Raw genomic sequence first — 26,180 nt, forward strand, 5'->3', positions numbered from 1 at the left:
CTCCCCCCCTCCTCCTCTCTCCCCCCTCTCTCCTCTCCCCCCCTCTCTCTCTCTCCCCCTCCTCCTCCTCTCTCTCTCTCCCCCTCCTCCTCTCTCTCTCTCCCCCCTCCTCTCTCTCTTCCTCCCCCTCCTCTCTCTCTCTGTATGTGTGTCCTCTCTCTCCTCCCCCTCCTCCTCTCTCCTCCCCCCCCCTCCTCTCTCTCTCTCCCCCCCCTCCTCCTCTCTCTCCCCCCCTCCTCTCCTCTCTCCCCCTCCTCTCTCTCTCTGGAGCCCTCCTCTCTCCGTGCCCCCTCCTCCTCCAAAGGACCATCCTCCTCTCTCTCTCTCCCCCTCCTCCTTCTCTCTCCCCAGCCCCTCCTCCTCTCTCTGCCCCCCCTCATCTTCCCCCCTCTCTCTCTCTCTCTCCCAAGAGGCGGTCTCTCTCTCTCCAGCCCTCCTGAGAGTCAGAGGGTTTCCTCCTATCTCTCCCAGTGAGTCTCCTCTCTTTCGGTATGTGTGTCCTCCTCTCTGTCCTCGCCCCTCTTCCCCCCTCCTCTCTGGTTATCTGTCCTCCTCTCTCTCTCTCCCCCTCCGTTGTCCCCCTCCTCTGCTTCACCCAGCCATCCACCCTCTCTTCCTCCCCCGGTCTCCTCTTCCCACCAGTTTATCTGATTGAATGCTTTAGTTGAATCTGTGTGTCTCTGCTTCCCAGCCTCCATGTGTGTGTGGTTATCTGCTGGTGTACGGTCTCTCTGTCTGTGTTCTTCCATGTGTGTGTGGTTATCTGTGTGTTCTTCTTCCATGTGTGTGTGGTTATCTGTATGTATCCTGTTCTTCCATGTGTTGTGTGGTATCTGCTCTGTTCTTCCATGTGGGTGTGTTATCTGTATGTGTATCCTGTTCTTCCATGTCTGCTCCTGCTCTGTGCTCAGCCTAGGACTCCGGTCTCTCTGCTCCAGGCCGTTGTTGGATGGATGCTCTGGAGCTGGCTCTCTGCTCCTGCCTCTCCCCATGCCCAGCCTCCAGTACCCTCCCTCTCTACAGCCTGCTCTCCCAGCCCACAACATGCTCTCCCCCCTCTCTGCTCTCTCTGCCCCCCCTCCTCTCTCTCCCCCCTCTCTCTCTCCCAGCCTCCTCTCTCTCTCTAGCCCAGCCTACTCCTCCCTCCTCTCTCTGCTCTAGCCCAGCCTACTCTCTCCCGGTCTCTCTGCTCTCCCCCCCCCTCCTCCCCTCTCTCTCTCTAGCCCAGCCTCCTACTCTCTCTCTCCTCCCCAGCCTCTCTCTCCCAGCCTCTCTCCGTGTCTCTCTGTGTCAGGGTCCTAAAGGAGAGGCGGTGGGTTCCATCACACAGCCATTACCCAGCAGCCACCTCATCTTCCGTGCCACCTCTGAGTCAGACGGTAAGAGACAGGACGCTGATGTGTTTTCAAATTTGTTCAATATAGTTTTTTCCCACCAGTGATTGAATGCTTTAGTGTCTGCAATCTGTGGTGTGTGTGTGTGTGTGCGTGCAAGTGTTTCCTGTTCTTCCATGTGTGTGTGGTTATCTGTATGTGTGTTCTTCCATGTGTGTGTGGTTATCTGTATGTGTGTTCTTCCATGTGGGTGTGGTTATCTGTATGTGTTTCCTGTTCTTCCATGTGTGTGTGGTTATCTGTATGTGTGTTCTTCCATGTGTGTGTGGTTATCTGTATGTGTATCCTGTTCTTCCATGTGTGTGTGGTTATCTGTATGTGTGTAGGACTCTAGTGTAGCCTGTCAACTCCCCTGTCTCCTCTCCACCAGGCCGTTGTTGGATGGATGCTCTGGAGCTGGCTCTGAAGTGCTCCGGCCTCCTGAAGCGGACCATGATCCGCGAGGGCAAGGAGGAGCTGGCCAGTACAGCTGGGGAGAGCTCCCAAATTAACTTCTACAGCCTGCTGAGAGCCCACAACATGCAGGGTTTCCAGTGAGTCTGCCAGTCTACAGTACGGTCTCTCTGCTCTAACCCAACCTACAGTACGGTCTCTCTGCTCTAACCCAACCTACAGTACGGTCTCTCTGCTCTAGCCCAGCCTACAGTACGGTCTCTCTGCTCTAACCCAACCTACAGTACGGTCTCTCTGCTCTAGCCCAACCTACAGTACGGTCTCTCTGCTCTAGCCCAGCCTACAGTACGGTCTCTCTGCTCTAGCCCAGCCTACAGTACGGTCTCTCTGCTCTAGCCCAGCCTACAGTACGGTCTCTCTGCTCTAGCTCAGCCTACAGTACGGTCTCTCCGCTCTAGCCCAACCTACAGTACGGTCTCTCCGCTCTAGCTCAGCCACGGCTCTCCAACTCTATTCTGACAACCCTCGTCAAACTGAGCTGGCTCTCTTTTATTTTCAAGTTTTCTACTCCGCTAGCCAGCACCTCGTCTTAATAGGTGTGCATTTATTTCTCTTCTAGATCAGATGTTTTGAAACCAAACTGTCCTCCTCAGCAGGGTTCAACTATGTTGGATGTGTAACCAGGCCAGCGCGGTACAGCTCAGTAGTGTGAAAAGTCCTCTGGAGAGCTACTGGGTATGCAAGCTCTGCTTCCAGCCTCTGCAGCAACACCCATGACTCAGTTCAGACTGAAGACCATGATTAGTTGTCTATCTGAATGTGGAGCTGTTACAAGCCTGGCCTGAACCCATCTCTCTGTGTGTCTAAGTGGAGCAGCAAGTCTTTATTCTACTCTCGTCTGCAGTCTGTTTGAGCTCGTGGTCTATTTCCATGTGCTTTGTGAGGATACATTTCCCCTGAGACGACTGGTTGTCTGACCGGTTGTATCTGTTATCAGTGAATGCATCGGAGTTGATTGTACTTTATAAAGATTGCATGTGTTCTCCTTTTCGAGAGGAGAGCACTGTCTTCTTGAGGTTTGAACTTTCAAAGGATCTGTGTTGTACTGGGGGATTTGGCTGCTGTGGAGAATGTCTGTGCTTTTATCAACTCTGCAGGGATTACTGAAAAAGACCTTTATGCAGTAAGGCATGAGGAGCTCTGTATTCATGCACCGTGCTATTGGTAGTGGTAATGGCAAGTTATCTGTCAGTATTTTGTTCATTAGTCCACTGTTAGTACAATACCAACTTGTTCTGCATTTCAGCAGCAGTCAGGTGTTCTAGATGCACTTTCAGTGCAGAGCAAAAACTGTGATGATTGTGTTTGGCAGAAAAAGTGTTTAGTGTGAACTGTCCTTTGAATCCATCCTCCTTGTTATTCCCACTAGGTTCAACGACAGTGACCAGTTCAAGGACCCTGACCTGTACTCAGACAAGTCAGACCGGGAGGGGGAGCAGGACCACGAGGAGTCAGACGTGGAGGGTCTGGGGAAGAGCGAGGAGAGTGACAGTGACACGTCGGAACGTCAGGATGACTCCTACATTGACCTTGACCCCAACGAGGCCCTGCGGGAGACTCCGTACCTGGAACAGTCCCACGAGGAGCTGGGAGAGGTGAGGAATGATGATGAGCGTAGTCAGTACTGCTGGCTCTTATTGGTCAGGGGGACTGAGCCCAGCTTACTCTGTATAAATGCATCTGATTGGACAAGCGATGTGAGAATTTTCCCCCAAGGAAAGTTTCACTCAATAACATTGAAGAGAATCAGCTTGATTTGTTATTTTTTAAGATTTAAGACCTCAGAGAATATTCTTAATAGAAAATAAGTGGCATTTCCTTGAACACAGTGGGAACACTTGATAAACCTTCGTTTAAGATGAGGAAGAGTTAGATGATACTGGGAATCAGAGAGGTGTGGGGGGGCAGAACGGCAGATTTTTCCAACTTGCCAGCTCGAGGATTCGAACCAGAGACCTTTCAGTTACTGGCCCAACAGTCTTAACCGCTAGGCTAGCTGCCGCCACACTTTTTGAACGAGAAGTGAAAGGAGCAGAGTCGAGGCGTCCATCAAGAGTGGTGTGTGTGGGCAGCAGTCTTCAGAGTGACGGCTCAGACAGCCCTTAAATCAGCCTGTCTGTGATCTCTCTCTAACCCTCTATCTCTGTCTTATGTCCCATTGTCTAACCTCTTTTATTCTGACACGTTGGAACCTAAATTGCAATAGACAAGTAATCAGGACGTGCATCTCTTCCGCCACAGTTCTGCTGCAGTATGTAGAATGTTATACGTGACAAGACCACACTCCATTAGGATTGGACTTCTTCAGAGGTTTGATGGAGCTTCGTAAATCATTTGTTCATGATTCTGAAATCTTCCGCACTATTAATATAGCCTTAGCCAAGTGCCACAGGCAGGGCATGAAGAAATTATATTTGAAAGGGGGGTGTTTGCGCTTGTATGCCTGCCTGCGTGAAATCCCTCCCAGCTGTTCTGTGGTGAATTAGAATTGTCATTTTCGATAGCTGGAATTATACAGCCAGCAGATGCTAAAATGGGAAGAGCAAAGATGTGAATAATGAGCTGATTGATAACTGATGAAGTTTTTCAGACCGGAGAGATGTTCAAACTGAATAATATCACGTTGGAGCAACTCCATAATGTGCTTGTATCATATAGGTATATACTCCAACCCTATGTGAATACTGTGACCTTACATAGCCCATCACCTAGCAACCTCATCAACAGGTGTGGATCTCTTGGCGCAACAGCTATGATGTTGGCTTTACAGTTGTTGAAGCGGCTTCAAGACCCGGTCAGGACTAACCCCAGAATTCATTGCAATATGAAAGTGTGTGTGGTGTGTACAGTAAATCACCAAACCTTTAAATGTGTGTGTCCCAGGCTGGTGAGGCCTCCCAGACAGAGACGGTGTCGGAGGAGAATAAGTCTCTGATCTGGACGCTGCTGAAGCAGGTCAGGCCTGGGATGGACCTGTCTAAAGTGGTCCTGCCCACCTTCATCCTGGAGCCACGCTCCTTCCTGGACAAGCTGTCCGACTACTACTACCATGCTGACTTCCTCTCTGAGTAAGTACTGCTACCATGCTGACTTCCTCTCTGAGCCAGTACTACTACCATGCTGACTTCCTCTCTGAGTCAGTACTACTACCATGCTGACTTCCTCTCTGAGTCAGTACTACTACCGTGCTGACTTCCTCTCTGAGTCAGTACTACTACCATGCTGACTTCCTCTCTGAGTCAGTACTACTACCATGCTGACTTCCTCTCTGAGTCAGTACTACTACCATGCTGACTTCCTCTCTGAGTCAGTACTACTACCATGCTGACTTCCTCTCTGAGTCAGTACTACTACCATGCTGACTTCCTCTCTGAGTCAGTACTACTACCATGCTGACTTCCTCTCTGAGTCAGTACTACTACCATGCTGACTTCCTCTCTGAGTAAGTACTGCTACCATGCTGACTTCCTCTCTGAGCCAGTACTACTACCATGCTGACTTCCTCTCTGAGTCAGTACTACTACCATGCTGACTTCCTCTCTGAGTCAGTACTACTACCATGCTGACTTCCTCTCTGAGTCAGTACTACTACCATGCTGACTTCCTCTCTGAGTCAGTACTACTACCATGCTGACTTCCTCTCTGAGTCAGTACTACGGTTGTAATGATGTAATTTTCACTCGTATTGCCTGCTGGGACAGTACTACCAAGCTGACCAATCAAAGGTCTTATATAGTAGGACAGTACAGTCAGACCTGCCAAAGATACAGACAAATATTCAAAGATGTATCTTTAACTTGATTTAGGTCCTCATTGCGATTTGTTGTTGCTCATTTCCAGGGCAGCTGTGGAGGAGAATGCCTACAACAGGATGAAGAAAGTAGTGAAGTGGTATATCTCTGGATTCTACAAAAAGCCACAGGTGACTAGAACATTCACTTCAGATCACAGTTTCAGCAGGGTCATGTTCATTAGGAAAACAGTGGAAAACATTTTTCTAAAAAAGAAAAGTGTTTCTTACTGGATAGGACCTGGTAGTCCCTGTATTTCAGTCCATTTCTTCTGTTAGATGCCTAATGAACACGACTCTGTTCTGGATTCAGCGGACGTATCTAAAGCTCAGTTTTTCCTCCTTCTGAAAACCAGGGCCTGAAGAAGCCATATAACCCCATCATCGGTGAGACCTACCGCTGCATGTGGCTCCATAGCAAGACCAACAGCAAGACATTCTACATTTCTGAACAGGTAACAGAGCCAGGAGGGGAGACTGCTCCCTAGTATGTGATTGTCTGATTGGGGTTTTTAATCTGACATTTGAGCAATTGATTCACGTTGTAGTTAGTATGTAAATTATGGATGTGTGGGGGAGTGGATGGATGGATGGACGGGTTGGTGGATGGATGGATGGATGGACGGGTTGGTGGATGGATGGACGGGTTGGTGGATGGATGGATGGATGGATGGACGGGTTGGTGGATGGATGGATGGATGGATGGATGGATGGATGGATGGATCGGTTGGTGGATGGATGGATGGATGGATGGATGGATGGATGGATGGATGGATGGATGGATGGACGGGTTGGTGGATGGATGGACGGATGGATGGATGGATGGATGGACGGGTTGGTGGATGGATGGATGGACGGGTTGGTGGATGGATGGATGGATGGATGAATAGTGGATGGATGGTTTGATGGGTTGGTGGATGGATGGATGGGTTGGTGAATGGATTGTTTGGTGGATGGATGGTTGGGTTGGTGGATGGATGAATAGTTTGACGGGTTGGTAGATGGATGGATGGTTTGATGGGTTGGTGGATGGATCGACGGGTTGGTGGATGGATGGATGGGTTGGTGGATGGATGAATAGTTTGACGGGTTGGTAGATGGATGGATGGTTTGATGGGTTGATGGATGGATGGTTTGATGGGTTGGTGGATGGATGAATAGTTTGACGGGTTGGTAGATGGATGGATGGTTTGATGGGTTGGTGGATCGATGGGTTGGTGAATGGATTGTTTGGTGGATGGATGGATGGTTGGGTTGGTGGATGAATAGATGGATAGTTTGACAGGTTGGTGGATGGATGGTTTGATGGGTTGGTAGATGGATGAATGGACGGGTTGGTGGATGAATGGACGGGTTTGTGGATGGATGGACAGGCTGGTGGATGGGTTGGTGGATGGTTGGACGGGTTAATGGATGGATGGATGGTTGGACGGGTTGGTGGATGGATGGATGGTTGGACGGGTTGATGGATGGATGGATGGGTTGATTGATGGATGGACAGGTTGGTGGATGGATGGGTTGTTGGATGGATGGATGAAAGAAGGAATGTGATAGGTTCTCAGAAGGTCTAGACTCTACAACATGACATCTTCTGTTAGACTGGCTATGATCAGGGCTAGCTTCCAGTACCTGTCCTCCTGACCTTAGACCAATCACCTTCTCTCCCTGTCAGGTGTCCCATCATCCTCCAGTGTCAGCGTTCTACGTCAGTAACAGGAAGGACGGCTTCTGTCTCAGCGGAAGCATCCTGGCCAAGTCCAAGTTCTACGGTACAACACACACATGTACACACACACACACACCTACCAAACAGCAAATGCATAAAGATAGATACGTCGGGCCTGTCTAGTTAACAGTGGGAAGTGAACATTTGGTAACACATTTCTGCTGAAAACAAAAATAATAATAATTATAAAGGCGCACCCAACAAATGTTTTATCTGTGTTAACACCCTTTCCTGGGTGTTGTCATGACGATGTGTCTCTTTGCAGGAAACTCCTTGTCGGCCATATTGGACGGAGAGGCTCGGCTCACATTTCTCAACAGAGGAGAAGACTACGTCATGAACATGCCCTACGCCCACTGCAAAGGTCTGACCTCTTTTACTGACTGGAGTCTTACTGTGAAAGCATCACACATTGCATTAAGGTCTGACCTCTTTTACTGACTGGAGTCTTACTGTGAAAGCAACACACATTGCATTAATACCTCTTAGAATTATATATGCCCACCTAAATTGAAGTCAGTCAATTCAGGAAGTAAACTGAAATTACAATTCAATAATTAAAAGGAGTCCATCTATTTTTAATGACTTCTTAATAATCTGAAAAGGAGAAGCTGTTTATGTCAGAAGTATTAAACATTTTGGATTTTAAATTCAAATCACTTCCTGAATTGACTGCCTTGAGCCCAACCCTGAAGCTACACGTCCCTTTCTTCTACATAGGAAGTAGATTCAACATGACGTCGCTAGTCATACAGGCTGACTGGAAAGTCTGTAATACTGGAAATATACTTCACTACTAACTGAATCAGTCCTGATTCACACACTACCAGGGTTGGGGTCAATACCATTTCACCTCAGTCAATATGAAAGGAACGGGGAACATTGGAATCAGAATGTCAGTTTACTTCCTGAATGGAATTCATTTAAATGGAATAAACCCTTCCACTGCACACTACTGTAGTGTATAGTAACTATCCTCTCTCTGTAGGGTACCATCTCTACTGTAGTGTGTACTAACTATCCTCCCTCTGTAGGGCACCATCTCTACTGTAGTGTATACTAACTATCCTCCCTCTGTAGGGTCACCATCTCTACTGTAGTGTATAGTAACTATCCTCCCTCTGTAGGGCACCATCTCTACTGTAGTGTATACTAACTATCCTCCCTCTGTAGGGTACCATCTCTACTGTAGTGTATAGTAACTATCCTCCCTCTGTAGGGCACCATCTCTACTAACTATCCTCCCTCTGTAGGGTACCATCTCTACTGTAGTGTATAGTAACTGTCCTCCCTCTGTAGGGTACCATCTCTACTGTAGTGTTACTAACTATCCTCCCTCTGTAGGGCACCATCTCTACTGTAGTGTATAGTAACTATCCTCCCTCTGTAGGGCACCATCTCTACTGTAGTGTATAGTAACTGTCCTCCCTCTGTAGGGCACCATCTCTACTGTAGTGTATAGTAACTGTCCTCCCTCTGTAGGGCACCATCTCTACTGTAGTGTATAGTAACTGTCCTCCCTCTGTAGGGCACCATCTCTACTGTAGTGTATAGTAACTGTCCTCCCTCTGTAGGGTACCATCTCTACTGTAGTGTATAGTAACTGTCCTCCCTCTGTAGGGCACCATCTCTACTGTAGTGTATAGTAACTATCCTCCCTCTGTAGGGCACCATCTCTACTGTAGTGTATAGTAACTGTCCTCCCTCTGTAGGGCACCATCTCTACTGTAGTGTATAGTAACTGTCCTCCCTCTGTAGGGTACCATCTCTACTGTAGTGTATAGTAACTGTCCTCCCTCTGTAGGGTACCATCTCTACTGTAGTGTATAGTAACTGTCCTCCCTCTGTAGGGCACCATCTCTACTGTAGTGTATAGTAACTGTCCTCCCTCTGTAGGGCACCATCTCTACTGTAGTGTATAGTAACTGTCCTCCCTCTGTAGGGCACCATCTCTACTGTAGTGTATAGTAACTGTCCTCCCTCTGTAGGGCACCATCTCTACTGTAGTGTATAGTAACTGTCCTCCCTCTGTAGGGCACCATCTCTACTGTAGTGTATAGTAACTGTCCTCCCTCTGTAGGGCACCATCTCTACTGTAGTGTATAGTAACTGTCCTCCCTCTGTAGGGTACCATCTCTACTGTAGTGTATAGTAACTGTCCTCCCTCTGTAGGGCACCATCTCTACTGTAGTGTATAGTAACTGTCCTCCCTCTGTAGGGTACCATCTCTACTGTAGTGTATAGTAACTGTCCTCCCTCTGTAGGGTACCATCTCTACTGTAGTGTATAGTAACTGTCCTCCCTCTGTAGGGCACCATCTCTACTGTAGTGTATACTAACTGTCCTCCCTCTGTAGGGCACCATCTCTACTGTAGTGTATAGTAACTGTCCTCCCTCTGTAGGGCACCATCTCTACTGTAGTGTATAGTAACTGTCCTCCCTCTGTAGGGCACCATCTCTACTGTAGTGTATAGTAACTGTCCTCCCTCTGTAGGGCACCATCTCTACTGTAGTGTGTACTAACTATCCTCCCTCTGTAGGGCACCATCTCTACTGTAGTGTATAGTAACTGTCCTCCCTCTGTAGGGCACCATCTCTACTGTAGTGTGTACTAACTATCCTCCCTCTGTAGGGCACCATCTCTACTGTAGTGTATAGTAACTGTCCTCCCTCTGTAGGGCACCATCTCTACTGTAGTGTGTACTAACTATCCTCCCTCTGTAGGGTACCATCTCTACTGTAGTGTATAGTAACTGTCCTCCCTCTGTAGGGTACCATCTCTACTGTAGTGTATAGTAACTGTCCTCCCTCTGTAGGGCACCATCTCTACTGTAGTGTATAGTAACTGTCCTCCCTCTGTAGGGCACCATCTCTACTGTAGTGTATACTAACTGTCCTCCCTCTGTAGGGCACCATCTCTACTGTAGTGTATACTAACTGTCCTCCCTCTGTAGGGCACCATCTCTACTGTAGTGTATACTAACTGTCCTCCCTCTGTAGGGCACCATCTCTACTGTAGTGTATACTAACTGTCCTCCCTCTGTAGGGTACCATCTCTACTGTAGTGTATACTAACTGTCCTCCCTCTGTAGGGCACCATCTCTACTGTAGTGTATAGTAACTATCCTCCCTCTGTAGGGCACCATCTCTACTGTAGTGTATAGTAACTGTCCTCCCTCTGTAGGGTACCATCTCTACTGTAGTGTATAGTAACTGTCCTCCCTCTGTAGGGTACCATCTCTACTGTAGTGTATAGTAACTGTCCTCCCTCTGTAGGGTACCATCTCTACTGTAGTGTATAGTAACTGTCCTCCCTCTGTAGGGCACCATCTCTACTGTAGTGTATAGTAACTGTCCTCCCTCTGTAGGGTACCATCTCTACTGTAGTGTATAGTAACTGTCCTCCCTCTGTAGGGCACCATCTCTACTGTAGTGTATAGTAACTGTCCTCCCTCTGTAGGGTACCATCTCTACTGTAGTGTATAGTAACTGTCCTCCCTCTGTAGGGCACCATCTCTACTGTAGTGTATAGTAACTGTCCTCCCTCTGTAGGGCACCATCTCTACTGTAGTGTATAGTAACTGTCCTCCCTCTGTAGGGCACCATCTCTACTGTAGTGTATAGTAACTGTCCTCCCTCTGTAGGGCACCATCTCTACTGTAGTGTATAGTAACTATCCTCCCTCTGTAGGGCACCATCTCTACTGTAGTGTATAGTAACTGTCCTCCCTCTCTCAGGCATCCTGTATGGCACCATGACTCTGGAGCTGGCTGGCCAGATCACCATTGCCTGTGAGAAGACAGGATACAGTGCCCAGCTCGAGTTCAAACTCAAGGTAGGAGAAAATAACTTGTTCTTTAGCCTCAATCATTTGGCTTTTAGTCTTTAATGAACAAAAGCTTCAAACTGCATTAGGCAGTTTTAGTCCTATAAACTCTAATGAAGCTGTAGATGGGAGGGAGGGGGGGACAACTCTCATCTTGGAGAGCTACAGGACCCACCTGCAGGCTTTGGCTCCAGCCCCAATGGAGCACAACTGATTCTGCTAATTAGCTGCTCAACAGGACCTTCATTATCTGAATCAGGTGTTTTAAAGTGGGGTTGGAACAAAAGCCTGCATACCCAGTACCTATCCAAGAGGAGGGTTTCCTGACCCACCCCTGTGCTGCATCTTGAACTTCAAAACACCAATGATGAATCCTCCTTTCTGGAACACTTTATTTTACAGCCTTCTACTTACCAGGTAATACTTAGATAGTACTTGTTGAAGTGGTAGCTACCTAGAGTAATAGTATAGTTAGATTAGCTATGTACACAGTTGTTTCTTTTGAGATACAAGCATCAATATGTCCCATTTGGTAGCAGGTAGTTACCAAGACGGTTGGATTCTCTGAGGTCATTACCAGAAATGATCCATTGGTGCCATGTAACATGGTTACCATGTCTCCACTTTGATGCCATGTAAATACCAGGTAAGAACCAGGTTAAACAGGGCTGTAACATAAAGCGTCACCCTCCCCCTCTCTTTTCAGCCGTTCTTGGGTAACAATGACAGTGTAAACCAGGTCTCTGGAAAGATCAAGCTGGGGAAGGAGGTGCTGGCTACGCTGGAGGGACACTGGGTAAGTTCATTATGTCTCCAACAGAAGGAAAACTGACAAACAGTTTGGGACTAGAAATGTTTTATTTTGGTTTTCCGTGGCAAACGTTGGTGCCCTAATGAACATGACCCTACGCTTCTCTTTAATAACCTCCTTGGGCTAGGTGGGGTGCTAGTGACCCACCTCGACAACATCCGGTGAAATTGCAGAGCGCGAAATTCAAAATACAAAAATCGTAATATTAAACATTCATGAAAATACAAGTGTCTTACATTGTTTAAAATCGTAACTTCTTGTTAATCCAACCGCTTTTTCAGATTTCAAAAAGGCTTTACGGCAAAAGCATACCATGCGATTATCTGAGGACAGCGCCCTGTATACAAAAGCATTTAAAACATTTTCCAAACCAGCAGAGGCGTCACAAAAGTCAGAAATAGCGATAAAATAAATCACTTGCCTTTGAAGATCTTCCTCTGTTTGCAATCCGAAGGGTCCCAATTACACAACAAATGGTCGTTTTGTTCGATAAAGTCCTTTATATCACAAAAAAGTCAGTTTAGTTGGCTCGTTTTGATTCAGTAATCCATGTTACGGTTTTCTTCCGTCGAAGGAGAGGCGGACCAAAATGCAGCGTGGTAATTTTGATACATCTTTAATAATGATGAAACACGAACAATACAAAACAAGAAACGTAACGCGAAAACCGAAACAGCCTATCCTGGTGCAAACTAACACAGAGACAGGAACAATCACCCACAAAACACTCAAAGAATATGGCTGCCTAAATATGGTTCCCAATCAAAGACAACGATAAACACCTGCCTCTGATTGAGAACCACTTCAGGCAACCATAGACTTTTCTAGAAAACCCCACTATACCACAATCCCAATACCTACAAAACCCCAAGACAAAACACACCACATAATTAACCCATGTCACACCCTGGCCTGACCAAAATAATAAAGAAAACACAAAATACTAAGACCAGGGCGTGACAGAACCCCCCCCACCCAAGGTGCGGACTCCCGGCCGCACACCTAAACCCATAGGGGAGGGTCCGGGTGGGCGTCTGTCCACGGTGGCGGCTCCGGCGCAGGACGTGGACCCCACTCCAACCAAGTCTTAGTCCACTTGCATCGCGTCCTTTGATTGGCGACCCTCGCCGCCGACCTTGGCCTAGTAACCCTCACCAAGGGCCCCACTGGACTGAGGGGCAGCTCGGGACTGTTGGGCAGCTCGGGACTGTTGGGCAGCTCGGGACTGTTGGGCAGCTCGGGACTGTTGGGCAGCTCGGGACTGTTGGGAAGCTCGGGACTGTTGGGAAGCTCGGGACTGTTGGGAAGCTCGGGACTGAGGGGAAGCTCGGGACTGAGGGGAAGCTCGGGACTGAGGGGAAGCTCGGGACTGAGGGGAAGCTCGGGACTGAGGGGAAGCTCAGGCAGGTTAATGGAACTGGCAGATCCAGGCTGACTGGTGGTTCTGGCAGATCCTGGCTGACTGGCGGCTCTGGCAGATCCTGGCTGACCGGCGGCTCTGGCAGATCCTGGCTGACTGGCGGATCCTGGCTGAATGGCGAATCCTGGCTGAATAGCGGATCCTGGCGGATCTGGAAGATCCTGGCTGACTGGCCGATCCTGGCAGAATGGCGGCTCTGGCTGCTCCATGCTGACTGGCAGCTCTGGCTGCTCCATGCTGACTGGCGGCTCTGGCTGCTCCATGCTGACTGGCGGCTCTGGCTGCTCCATGCTGACTGACGGCTCTGGCTGCTCCATGCTGACTGGCGGCTCTGGCTGCTCCATGCAGACTGGCGGCTCTGGCGGCTCCTTGCAGACTGACGGCTCTGGCTGCTCCATGCAGACTGGCAGCTCTGGCTGCTCCATGCAGACTGGCAGCTCTGGCTGCTCCATGCAGACTGGCAGCTCTGGCTGCTCCATGCAGACTGGCAGCTCTGGCTGCTCCATGCAGACTGGCAGCTCTGGCTGCTCCATGCAGACTGGCAGTGCTGAACAGGCGGGAGACTCCGGCAGCGCTGGACAGGCGGGAGACTCCGGCAGCGCTGGACAGGCGAGGCGCACTGTAGGCCTGATGCGTGGTGCTGGCACTGGTGGTACTGGGCCGAGGACACGCACAGGAAGCCTTGTGCGGGGAGCTGCCACCGGAGGGCTGGTGTGTGGAGGTGGCACTGGGCTGAGGACACGCACAGGAAGCCTGGTGCGGGGAGCTGCCACCGGAGGGCTGGTGTGTGGAGGTGGCACAGGATGGACCGGACCGTGAAGGTGTACTGGAGATCTTGAGAGCAGGGCTGGCACAGGACGTGCAAATCTAGGGAGGTGCACAGGAGGCCTGGTGCGTGAGGCTGGCACAATCTTCACCAGCCGACTAACACGCACCTCAGGACGAGTATGGAGCGCTGACCCAGGTGCCATCAAATCCCCGAAACGCTCCGTCGGACGAATTCCGTACCTCATGCACCAACACAGCAACTCCCTCATAACTCTCTCCTCCAATTTCCCAATTAACTCCTTCACAGTCTCTGCTTCGCTCACCTCCAACACCGGCTCTGGTTCTGGTCTCCTCCTTGGCTCCTTACAATAAACAGGGGGAGTTGGCTCAGGTCTGACTCCTGACTGCCACACTCTCCCTGTGCCCCCAATAAATTTTTGGGGCTGACTCTCGGGCTTCCTTCCACGCCGCCGTGTTCGTCTCTCCAACTCCATTCTCCTATAACCCTCTTCGCACTGCTCCAGCGAATCCCAGGTGGGCTCCGGCATTCTCCCTGGGTCGACCGCCCACCTGTCTATTTCCTCCCAAGTCGTATAATCCAGACATTGTTGCTCCTGCTGCCGCTGCCTGTCACCACGCCGCTTGGTCCTGTTGCGGTGGGTGATTCTGTTACGGTTTTCTTCCGTCGAAGGAGAGGCGGACCAAAATGCAGCGTGGTAATTTTGATACAAATTTAATAATGATGAAACACGAACAATACAAAACAAGAAACGTAACGCGAAAACCGAAACAGCCTATCCTGGTGCAAACTAACACAGAGACAGGAACAATCACCCACAAAACACTCAAAGAATATGGCTGCCTAAATATGGTTCCCAATCAGAGACCACGATAAACACCTGCCTCTGATTGAGAACCACTTCAGGCAACCATAGACTTTTCTAGACAACCCCACTATACCACAATCCCAATACCTACAAAACCCCAAGACAAAACACACCACATAATTAACCCATGTCACACACCCTGGCCTGACCAAAATAATAAAGAAAACACAAAATACTAAGACCAGGGCGTGACAATCCACCCGTTCTACTCGTTCAACATGCATACAAAGGAAACCCAAAAGTTAACAATAAACTTTGTCCAAACAAGTCAAACAACGTTTCAAATCAATCCTCAGGTACCCTAATATGTAAAGAAATGATAACATTTAAGACAGAATGTAATATGTTCAATACCGGAGATAAATAACGGAGTGCTCGACCTCATCCACGCGTGCCACAAGACTACAGTCCAAATGAGAGCCACCTTGAAAAACTTCAATTACTAACTTGTTTTTCAAAAAACAAGCCTGAAACCCTTTCTAAAGACTGTTGACATCTAGTGGAAGCCATAGGAACTGCAATCTGGGAGGAATTCCTTTGAATGTCCCATAGACAAGCATTTGAATGGGTGGTGACCTAAAAAAAAAGACATTTCAGATGGATTCTCCTCGGGTTTTCACCTGCCATATCAGTTCTGTTATACTCACAGACATTATTTTAACAGTCTTTGAAACTTTAGAGTGTTTTCTATCAAATGCTACCAGCTATGCATAGCCACTTCTGGGCCTGAGTAACAGGCAGTTTACTTTGGGCACATCTGTCATCCGAACTTCCGAACACTGCCCCCTAGCCCACATGCATTGAATTTTTTTTTAAGGTTTCGAAGTATGGAAAGTTATTTTCCGCCCCAAATGTCAAACTGTCTTTAATTATGTCAGGAGACCTGACCTTGATGAAGTTTTAATGGAGGCCACCGAACGAACACGCACTTTCACCTACCTGCTTAATGCATCCAAACTGTATGTAGATTTAAGTCACCAATTAAATGTAAAATGGGTTGTTTTCTGCACCAATGGCCAGAGACACTGTTTAATACGTGCTGAGACTGTTAGTTTGTCAGGGTGACAGGCTGCGTACACAGTATATCATAATATCTGTTAGTTTGTCAGGGTGACAGGCTGCGTACACAGTATATCATAATATCTGTTAGTTTGTCAGGGTGACAGGCTGCGTACACAGTATATCATAATATCTGTTAGTTTGTCAGGGTGACAGGCTGCGTACACAGTATATCATAATATCTGTTAGTTTGTCAGGGTGACAGGCTGCGTACACAGTATATCATAATATCTGTTAGTTTGTCAGGGTGACAGGCTGCGTACACAGTATATCATAATATCTGTTAGTTTGTCAGGGTGACAGGCTGCGTACACAGTATATCATAATATCTGTTAGTTTGTCAGGGTGACAGGCTGCGTACACAGTATATCATAATATCTGTTAGTTTGTCAGGGTGACAGGCTGCGTACACAGTATATCATAATATCTGTTAGTTTGTCAGGGTGACAGGCTGCGTACACAGTATATCATAATATCTGTTAGTTTGTCAGGGTGACAGGCTGCGTACACAGTATATCATAATATCTGTTAGTTTGTCAGGGTGACAGGCTGCGTACACAGTATATCATCAACAATATCTTTTGTTACTTGGGTTTCTGCTGGATCCAGCTGGCTTTTACTGTGTTCTCTCCAAGCTGGGCCTCAGACAGACAGACAGACAGACAGACTGGCAGACTGGCAGACTGGCAGACGACAGACAGGCACAGACTGACAGACGACAGACAGGCACCGACTGACAGACGACAGACAGGCACCGACTGACACAGACTGACAGACGACAGACAGGCACACGACAGACTGACACAGGCACCGACTGACAGGCGACAGACAGGCACCGACTGACAGACGACAGACAGGCACGACTGACTGACAGACGACAGACAGGCACCGACTGACAGACGACTGACAGACAGGCACCGACTGACAGACGACAGACAGGCACCGACTGACAGACGACAGACAGGCAGACGACAGCACCGACTGACAGACAGGCAGGCACCGACTGACAGGCGACAGACAGCACCGACTGACAGACTGACAGACGACAGGCACCGACTGACAGACGACAGACAGGCACCGACTGACAGACGACAGACAGGGCTGACAGACGACAGACAGGCACCGACTGACAGGCGAGGCACCGACTGACAGAGACAGACAGCACCGACTGACCGACAGACAGGCGACAGACAGGCACCGAGACAGACGACAGACAGGCACGACTGACTGACAGACTGACAGACAGGCACCGACTGACAGACGACAGACAGGCACGACAGACAGGCACAGGCACCGACTGACTGACAGACTGACAGACAGGCACAGACAGGCACGACTGACAGAGACGACAGGCACCGACTGACAGGCAGGCACAGACTGACACCGACTGACAGATGACAGACTGACAGGCACCGACAGGCACCGACAGGCGACAGACAGGCACAGACAGGCACCGACTGACCGACAGACAGGCACCGACTGACAGACAGGCACCGACTGGCGACAGACAAGACTGACAGACACCGAAAACAGACTGGCAGACAGACTGACAGACAGACTGACAGACGACAGACAGAGGCAGACGACTGACAGACCGACTGACAAAGACAGACTGGCAGACAGACTGACAGACGACAGACAGGCAGACAGGCAGACTGACAGACAGACAGGCAGTCGACAGACAGGCACAACAGGACTGACAGACCGACTGACAGACTCACACACCCTGGCACCAGGATGCCTGACAGACTGACAGGGACAGACAGGCAGACTAGCCATGCAGACAATGCACTGACAGACAAAAACAGACTGGCAGACAAGACTGACAGACAAAAACCCTATTCCCCATATAGTTCACTACTTTTGACCAGGGCACATAGCCAGGTTGTTTTGGGAAGTCAGGGTGATGGTGCACTTTGTGTCTAATAAGAAGCAGTGGTTGTTGGCAGATAACAGGATGTCAGACAATTTGGTGAGTGATTGAACGTTTGTCTGCTTGGTGTGTAGATGTTTTTGTATTTCTCTGTGTGTGTGTTTCTCATTTCATGTTTTTTGTCTGAAGGTGTGTGGGGGGGGGGGGAGGGGCTAACTGTGTTAACTGGGTCTTCCTGTGTGTCTGGCTCCTCCAGGACAGTGAAATCTTCATCAACGATAAGAAGACCGGGGTGGTGGATACGTTTTGGAACCCCACTGCAGAGCTGCGTCAGAGCAGGCTGACACGCTGCACCGTGCCTCCTGAGGACCAGGGAGACTATGAGTCTGAGAGGTATGAAGAGACAGACAGACTCTTTTCTTTCACTCCTCTTTATTCCCCCTCTCTCCCCTTATCTCATTCCTTTCCCTCGTTGGCTCTTTATTCCTCCTCTCTCCCCTTATCTCATTCCTTTCCCTCGTTGGCTCTTTATTCCTCCTCCCTCCCCTCATCATCTCATTCCTTCCCCTCGTTGGCTCTTTATTCCTCCTCCCTCCCCTCATCATCTCATTCCTTCCCCTCGTTGGCTCTTCCCCTCGTTGGCTCTTTATTCCTCCTCCCTCCCCTCATCATCTCATTCCTTCCCCTCGTTGGCTTTTATTCCTCCTCCTCTCCCCTCATCTCATTCCTTCCCCTCGTTGGCTCTTTATTCCTCCTCCCTCCTCTATTCATCATCTCATTCCTTCCCCTCGTTGACTCTTTATTCCTCCCTCCCCTCATCATCTCATTCCTTCCCCTCGTTGAGTCATCATCTCATTCCTTCCCCTCGTTGACTCTTTATTCCTCCTCCCTCCCCTCATCATCTCATTCCTTCCCCTCGTTGATTCCTCCTCCCTCCTCTTTATTCCTGACTCTTTATTCCTCCTCCCCCCTCATCATCTCATTCCTTCCCCTCGTTGACTCTTTATTCCTCCTCCCTCCCCTCATCATCTCATTCCTTCCCCTCGTTGACTCTTTATTCCATCCTCCCTCCCCTCATCATCTCATTCCTTCCCCTCGTTGACTCTTTATTCCTCCTCCCTCCCCTCATCATCTCATTCCTTCCCCTCGTTGACTCTTTATTCCACCTCTCTCCCCTCATCATCTCATTCCTTTCCCTCGTTGGCTCTTTATTCCTCCTCCCTCCCCTTATCTCATTCCTTCCCCTCGTTGGCTCTTTATTCCTCCTCCCTCCCCTCATCATCTCATTCCTTCCCCTCGTTGGCTCTTTATTCCTCCTCCCTCCCCTCATCATCAAATTCCTTCCCCTCGTTGGCTCTTTATTCCTCCTCCCTCCCCTCATCATCTCATTCCTTCCCCTCGTTGACTCTTTATTCCTCCTCCCTCCCCTCATCTCATTCCTTCCCCTCATTGGCTCTTTATTCCTCCTCCCTCCTCTGTTCATCATCTCATTCCTTCTCCTCATTGACTCTTTATTCCTCCTCCCTCCCCTTATCTCATTCCTTCCCCTCGTTGGCTCTTTATTCCTCCTCTCTCCCCTCATCTCATTCCTTCCCCTCGTTGACTCTTTATTCCTCCTCCCTCCCCTTATCTCATTCCTTCCCCTCGTTGGCTCTTTATTCCTCCTCCCTCCCCTCCTCCCCTCTTCATCTCATTCCTTCCCCTCGTTGGCTCTTTATTCCTCCTCCCTCCCCTCATCATCTCATTCCTTCCCCTCGTTGACTCTTTATTCCTCCTCCCTCCCCTTATCTCATTCCTTCCCCTCGTTGACTCTTTATTCCTCCTCCCTCCCCTCATCATCTCATTCCTTCCCCTCGTTGACTCTTTATTCCTCCTCCCTCCCCTTATCTCATTCCTTCCCCTCGTTGACTCTTTATTCCTCCTCTCCTCTATTCACCATCTCATTCCTTCTATATATATATCTCTATATATATCTCTCTATATATATATATATAGAGATATATATATAGAAGGAATGAGATGGTGAATAGATATATGTATATATATATATATACCTCTCTAAATCTCTCTCTAAATAAAAATATCTTCCTCTCTCTCTATATCCCCCTCTCCCTCTCCCTCTGACTCTCCCTCCGTCCTCCCAGGTTATGGCAGCATGTAACGAGGGCCATCAACAACAAGGACCAGACAGAGGCCACCAATGAGAAGTTTATCCTGGAGGAGGCTCAGAGGAAGTCAACCCGCGAGCGCAAGGCCAAGTGTGAGGACTGGGCGCCCGGGCTCTTTGAACAGGACCCCGTCACCGGAGAGTGGCATTACAGATATGCCGAGTGAGTTTCTTATCTCCAATTCACGCACTCTATTCCCCATAGGGCTCTAGTCTAAAGTAGTGCACTATATAGGGAATAGGGTGCCATTTGGTACGTGACCCGTTAGTTGAAGTTGAGTAGAAGTTACAGTTCTAGGATCAGCTTATCTCCCTCATATTTGTATGTTAGCCATGAGTGGGTGAAATGTGAGACTGACCTTCGATGCCTGTCTGGGGTCAAATTCATCTTACTCCCACGTTGATATATTAAAGGAGAGGAGCCATCTAGTGGAGATGTTATGTAACTAAATTCTCTATTGACAGGCAGAGCCAGGAATAACTTGAGGTTATTTTTAATGTTTATAGAGATGTTAGACTGTATTAGTTTGCCAATGCTTCCATTACTATGACGACCAAGAAGTAGCATCAAAACCTTGTATGTACTGTATGTCAAGTCTCTGCATCTGAACTGACCCCAGAGCTGATCAACAGGAGGATTGTGACACCTAATGGATGGACCTGGTGTTACAACAACATGTTGGTATAACATTACCAACAGACTGTAATATCTGCTTATGTAATGTTCTCTGTGTGTGTGTGTGTTTGTGTGTGTGTGTGTGTGTGTGTGTCCCCGCAGCACCCGGCCGTGGGATCCGCTGAATGATATGATTCAGTTTGAGAAAGACGGCTGGATCCAGACTAAAGTGCGGCATCGCACCCCTATGGTACGTTCTGCCAGTGTAATTAGTCTCAGTAACCAGGGCCCCAGGAGGGATGGCAATTGCAAGTGCCAGGTAGGTTGGCCAACCGAACAGCGCTCCCTGAGTTGTTTTTATACTTCTTGATTTTTTTTTACACCACCTCCTCCACTTCAGTTTGTCACCAGCCACCACTGCAGCTTGCTCTAAAAGTCTTCTCCAGCTCCATTCACAACCATCGCCTGTGGCTGCTTCTGTTCCGTGTGGGCCACGCCGCCCCGCCTGTTGTCTCGTACAGCCATTTTGTTTTGACTGTTTCCCCAACACCTACCGCCATGTTGGTTGTTGTCATTTTTTAGATGATCTCTGGATAATTCTGTTTTTGTTTTTAAGAAGGCTGGTTGTTGATGTCTCTGAGCGCTTTAAGTGCTTTAATAGGTGCTTGGTTGGTTAGTTCATTTGGTTGGTTAGTTTAATTTTAGTTGCAACTGACTGTGTTGTTGGTTGTTTTTGGAGTTTCACTGAATGTGGCCGATTGGCACGCTCGCATGCCTCATTTTGCTGTGCTACTGATTAGCATGTGATGTAAGTGTTATTGTGCGTGTGTGAGTGCGTGTGTGTGTGTGTGTGTGTGTGTGTGTGTGTGCGTGCGTGTGTTTGTGTCTGTGTTTTGTTCCTAATTGCAGCTATTTACGTAGTTTCTGTGTGTTCGTTTGTAGGTGTACAAGCGTGTGTGTGCGGTGCGTGAGTGTTTTTGTGTAGGTATCTTTGGTTTTGTCGTCTTCTCTGTGGTGTGTGTTGATTTAGTGGCTGGTGTGTGTGGCTCTGTGTTGATGTGTGTGTCCTTGGTGTGTGTAGGTGACAGGGCCCAAAAGAAAGCACAAGCACAGTGACAAGCCCAAGAAACCTGAGAGTGGCTGCTCCTCCCCAGAACCTGACCGCCAGGACTCCTCCGGCAGCGAGCGTACGTCTCACACACACACACATACCAACAATATTACAATACCACTCACATTAATATACATACAATCCCAATGCTGCAACACAACGACCCACCCCTCATACACACACATACACCCACACACATACACACTCATACACCCACACACATACACACTCATACACCCACACACACACTCATACACCCCCCACACATACACACTCATACACCCCCCACATATACACACTCATACACCCCCTCACATATACACACTCATACACACCCCCACACATACACACTCATACACCCCCACATATACACACTCATACACCCCCACACACATATATACACTCATACACCCCCCACACACATACACTCATACACCCCCACATTTACACACTCATACACCCCCTCACACACACATACACATATACACTCATACACCCCTCACACATACACACTCATACACCCCCACACACACTCATACACCCCCGACACACACACATATACACTCATACACCCCCCACATTTACACACTCATACACCCCCGACACACACACACATACACTCATACACCCCCCACATTTACACACTCATACACCCCCCACACATACACACTCATACACCCCCCACACATACACACTCATACACCCCCACACATACACACTCATACACCCCCACACATACACACTCATACACCCCCCGACACACACACACATACACTCATACACCCCCACATTTACACACTCATACACCCCCACACATACACACTCATACACCCCCACATTTACACACTCATACACCCCCACACACACACATACACTCATACACCCCCCACACATACACACTCATACACCCCCCACACATACACACTCATACACCCCCCCCCACACATACACACTCATACACCCCCACACATACACACTCATACACCCCGACACACACACACACATACACTCATACACACCCCCCACATTTACACACTCATACACCCCCACATTTACACACTCATACACCCCCCCACACATACACACTCATACACCCCCCACACACACTCATACACCCCGACACACACATACACATATACACTCATACACCCCCCCACATTTACACACTCATACACCCCCCACACATACACACTCATACAAGCCCCCACACATACACACTCATACACTCCCCCCACACATACACACTCATACACCTCCCCCACACATACACACTCATACACCCCCACACATACACACTCATACACCCCCCACACACTCATACACCTCCCGACACATACACACTCATACACCTCCCCCACACATACACACTCATACACCTCCCCCACACATACACACTCATACACCTCCCACACATACACACTCATACACCCCCCACACACATACACACTCATCCCCCCACATATACACTCATACACCCCTCCCACATACATACACACTCATACACCCCCCCCACACATACACACTCATACACCCCCTCCCCACACATACACACTCATACATCCCCCACACACACATACACATATACACCCTCCCACACACATACACACTCATACACACCCCCCACACACATACACACTCATACACTCCCCCCACACACATACACACTCATACATCCCCACATATACACACTCATACACCCCCCACACACACATACACTCATACACCCCCCACACATACACACTCATACACCCCCCACACACATACACACTCATACACCCCCACACACACATACACATATACACTCATACACCCCCCACACATACACACTCATACACCCCCACATATACACACTCATACACTCTCCCACATATACATACTCATACACATATATACTCATACACCTCCCACACATACACACTCATACACACCCCCACATATACACACTCATACAGTCTCCCACATATACACACTCATACACCCCCCACATACACACTACACACTCACACCCCCCCTGCATATACACTCATACACACTCATACACCCAATACATATACACACTCATACACCACAACAGCACAATGGTGTGGGCGTACCCCAACAGCACAATGGTGTGGGCGTATACCAGTCATAAAAAATAGTCAATAGAGAGAGTAGACTGCTGATTGGTCAGCTCATCCCCCTCAGGAGTATGACATCATACTCTGAGGAAATGGCAAGCAATAGCAAGTCTGTTTGAGATGCAGGTTGGAGGTTTTCAACGTGTTTTTTCCCTCCAATACGACTATAGGACGAGTCAACAACATTATTTGGGTATAAGTTAACATAAAATGTACTTTTAAAAGTGACATTTTCACTAGACATTTACTGTAACATTTGTTATCGACTCTTTGTTACAGCTGATTGTTGCTGTTTGTGCATTTCAGGACACAAAAGCAAGCACAGTAGCCGGTTAAGGAAAAAGGGCCCAGACCTTAGTGAACTTCAAAGTGCCATTGATTCTATAAAGAAGACACAGGAGAACATTTACAAGTGAGGGTCGTTCAAACATGAGACATTGAGTGTGTGTGCGTGTGGTCTTTGAGTGAGTGAGGATTCAATTGTTCCCAACTTATACATTATGAGTTTGTGGTTGTGCATATAATTCCTGTGACTGAGCCCTCACTGACTCTGTCTGCGTGTGTGCGCCTACATCTCCAGGAGCATCGGTGTGCTGCGCTCCCGAACGACAGTGGGCCAGGCGGCAGCAGAGGGCGGATTCCTGCAGCAGCGCGACTACGCCATCATCATCCTCCTCATCCTCCTTCAGGTCTTCATCAACTTCCTGTTCAAGTAGCAGCCGACAGACTGACAGAGAGAGAGACAGATGGAGTTAGAGAGAGAGACCGATGGAGAGAGAGAGACAGGACTGATGGGGGGTTTGTCCAGGCTAAGGAGGAGAAACAGTCTGGAAGTGAATGAACTTCAAGAGCACCCAGTAGCTCTGCCTCAACCTCTCTCTCTCTCTCTCTCTCTCTCTCTCTCTACTGAGTTTGCTCTGCCCCACTGTCCTCAGACGGGCCACCATTGTCACACACACGTCTCCAAAGCAAGCATTCCTGAAAGAGGCTCCTCAAAAAAAACTGAAATTGTTTTTAATTTCTATTTATTTGTACCTGTTTAAAGATCCATGTATTTTTAAAGGGGGAGTGGCACCGGCCAGGACTGAAGGGAAGTTGAGGTCAGCGTTCGGCCTTAGCCGGCGTCATGATGTCGTCAACTGGGCCTTGGAGAAGGCATTGACATCTGGCGGCCATTTTTAATTTTGCTAACGGACACCGCTCCTTGCATTTCACATTGCCCCCATTTCACCCGCCTCCCCAACGACAGGGAACATTTTACACTGAGACTTTTGAAGAAAAATTACTTTCATTCAATTTTTTTGTTAAAGAATGTTCATTTGTTTTGTTTGTTTGGTGTGTCCTTTGTGAGTAGAACCTCTAGTTAAAAAATATACGAGAAGGGAGAAGAACAGATTTAAGCGGTCCAATATATGTGACGTTCTTTTGAAGATTTGACAAGGCTCGAGTTTCCTAGCTTGACGGTTAATCGGCAAACAAAAGAAAAAGAAAGTAATTGTAATCAATCGATTTGAATCGTTCCACTCAAATTTGTAGACCAGGTCAATTGTATAAACTAGATGCTTGACATGAATTGTTGCTGTGTGGTTAACATGTACGGTAGGATGAATGTTCAGCTGATCACTTGCCCGATAGTGTGTAAACATCACGATGACACCTAGTAGACAGTAGAGTCCCCAGGCTGTTCATAGACTTTTGTACAGTAGTAACTCAACATGGTCAGCCAGTCAGAAATCAACTAGATGTAGTGAAAATCTGCCAGGTGCAGTGTTTCAGGTGTAGTATAGGCCGTCAGTCCACTTCCTGTGTACATAGCTAACGGACTGACTCACTCATAGCAGTTGTGTTCTTTCCTAAAGAGACGTTCTTTCACACAGACAAGACCCTCTGTGGAACAAGCCAGTCTGGCATCATCAATACCCCATTACCTCGGTGTCTTTGTGGGCTGCCCACTCTGTGTGTGTCTGTCGCCATCGCCTCGTCACTGTCGTTCACTCATCCAAACCAGACGTTTAGAATGTGGTCACAAGAAAATAACACCCGTGCCTTCTAGAGTGGGGGGGTGGGGCTAATGGGGGGGGATAGGGATTGAGAGGGGTGGGGCTGAGAGTTTGGGTGGTGGGTGGAAGTTTGAGGCTAATGGGGGTTAGAGGTGGGACTGG

General features: G+C 48.5%; 1 protein-coding gene across 8 annotated transcripts in view; it reads left to right on the forward strand.

Moving 5' to 3' along the window:
* Positions 1-25,591, forward strand: part of osbpl8 (oxysterol binding protein-like 8) — a 150,205-nt gene extending 124,614 nt beyond the window's left edge. For 6 of the 8 annotated variants that reach the window (XM_042317072.1, XM_042317071.1, XM_042317073.1 and 3 more), the window contains 17 exons: positions 1,295-1,379; positions 1,765-1,927; positions 3,217-3,442; positions 4,731-4,915; positions 5,688-5,769; positions 5,994-6,092; positions 7,310-7,406; positions 7,629-7,727; positions 11,101-11,198; positions 11,896-11,985; positions 18,264-18,400; positions 20,152-20,337; positions 20,953-21,109; positions 21,733-21,771; positions 21,872-21,977; positions 24,325-24,430; positions 24,599-25,591. In XM_042317072.1, the coding sequence (XP_042173006.1) occupies positions 1,295-1,379; positions 1,765-1,927; positions 3,217-3,442; positions 4,731-4,915; positions 5,688-5,769; positions 5,994-6,092; positions 7,310-7,406; positions 7,629-7,727; positions 11,101-11,198; positions 11,896-11,985; positions 18,264-18,400; positions 20,152-20,337; positions 20,953-21,109; positions 21,733-21,771; positions 21,872-21,977; positions 24,325-24,430; positions 24,599-24,734 (2,091 nt within the window). In that variant the 3' untranslated portion in view covers positions 24,735-25,591. The remainder of the gene's footprint in view (positions 1-1,294; positions 1,380-1,764; positions 1,928-3,216; positions 3,443-4,730; positions 4,916-5,687; positions 5,770-5,993; positions 6,093-7,309; positions 7,407-7,628; positions 7,728-11,100; positions 11,199-11,895; positions 11,986-18,263; positions 18,401-20,151; positions 20,338-20,952; positions 21,110-21,732; positions 21,772-21,871; positions 21,978-24,324; positions 24,431-24,598) is intronic. The other 2 variants (XM_042317068.1, XM_042317069.1) reach the window with 2 other exon arrangements.
* Positions 25,592-26,180: the final 589 nt, after the last annotated feature.

The sequence above is a fragment of the Oncorhynchus tshawytscha genome, unplaced genomic scaffold, assembly GCF_018296145.1.
Source record: "Oncorhynchus tshawytscha isolate Ot180627B unplaced genomic scaffold, Otsh_v2.0 Un_contig_172_pilon_pilon, whole genome shotgun sequence".
In the NCBI taxonomy this organism is placed as follows: Eukaryota; Metazoa; Chordata; class Actinopteri; order Salmoniformes; family Salmonidae; genus Oncorhynchus; species Oncorhynchus tshawytscha.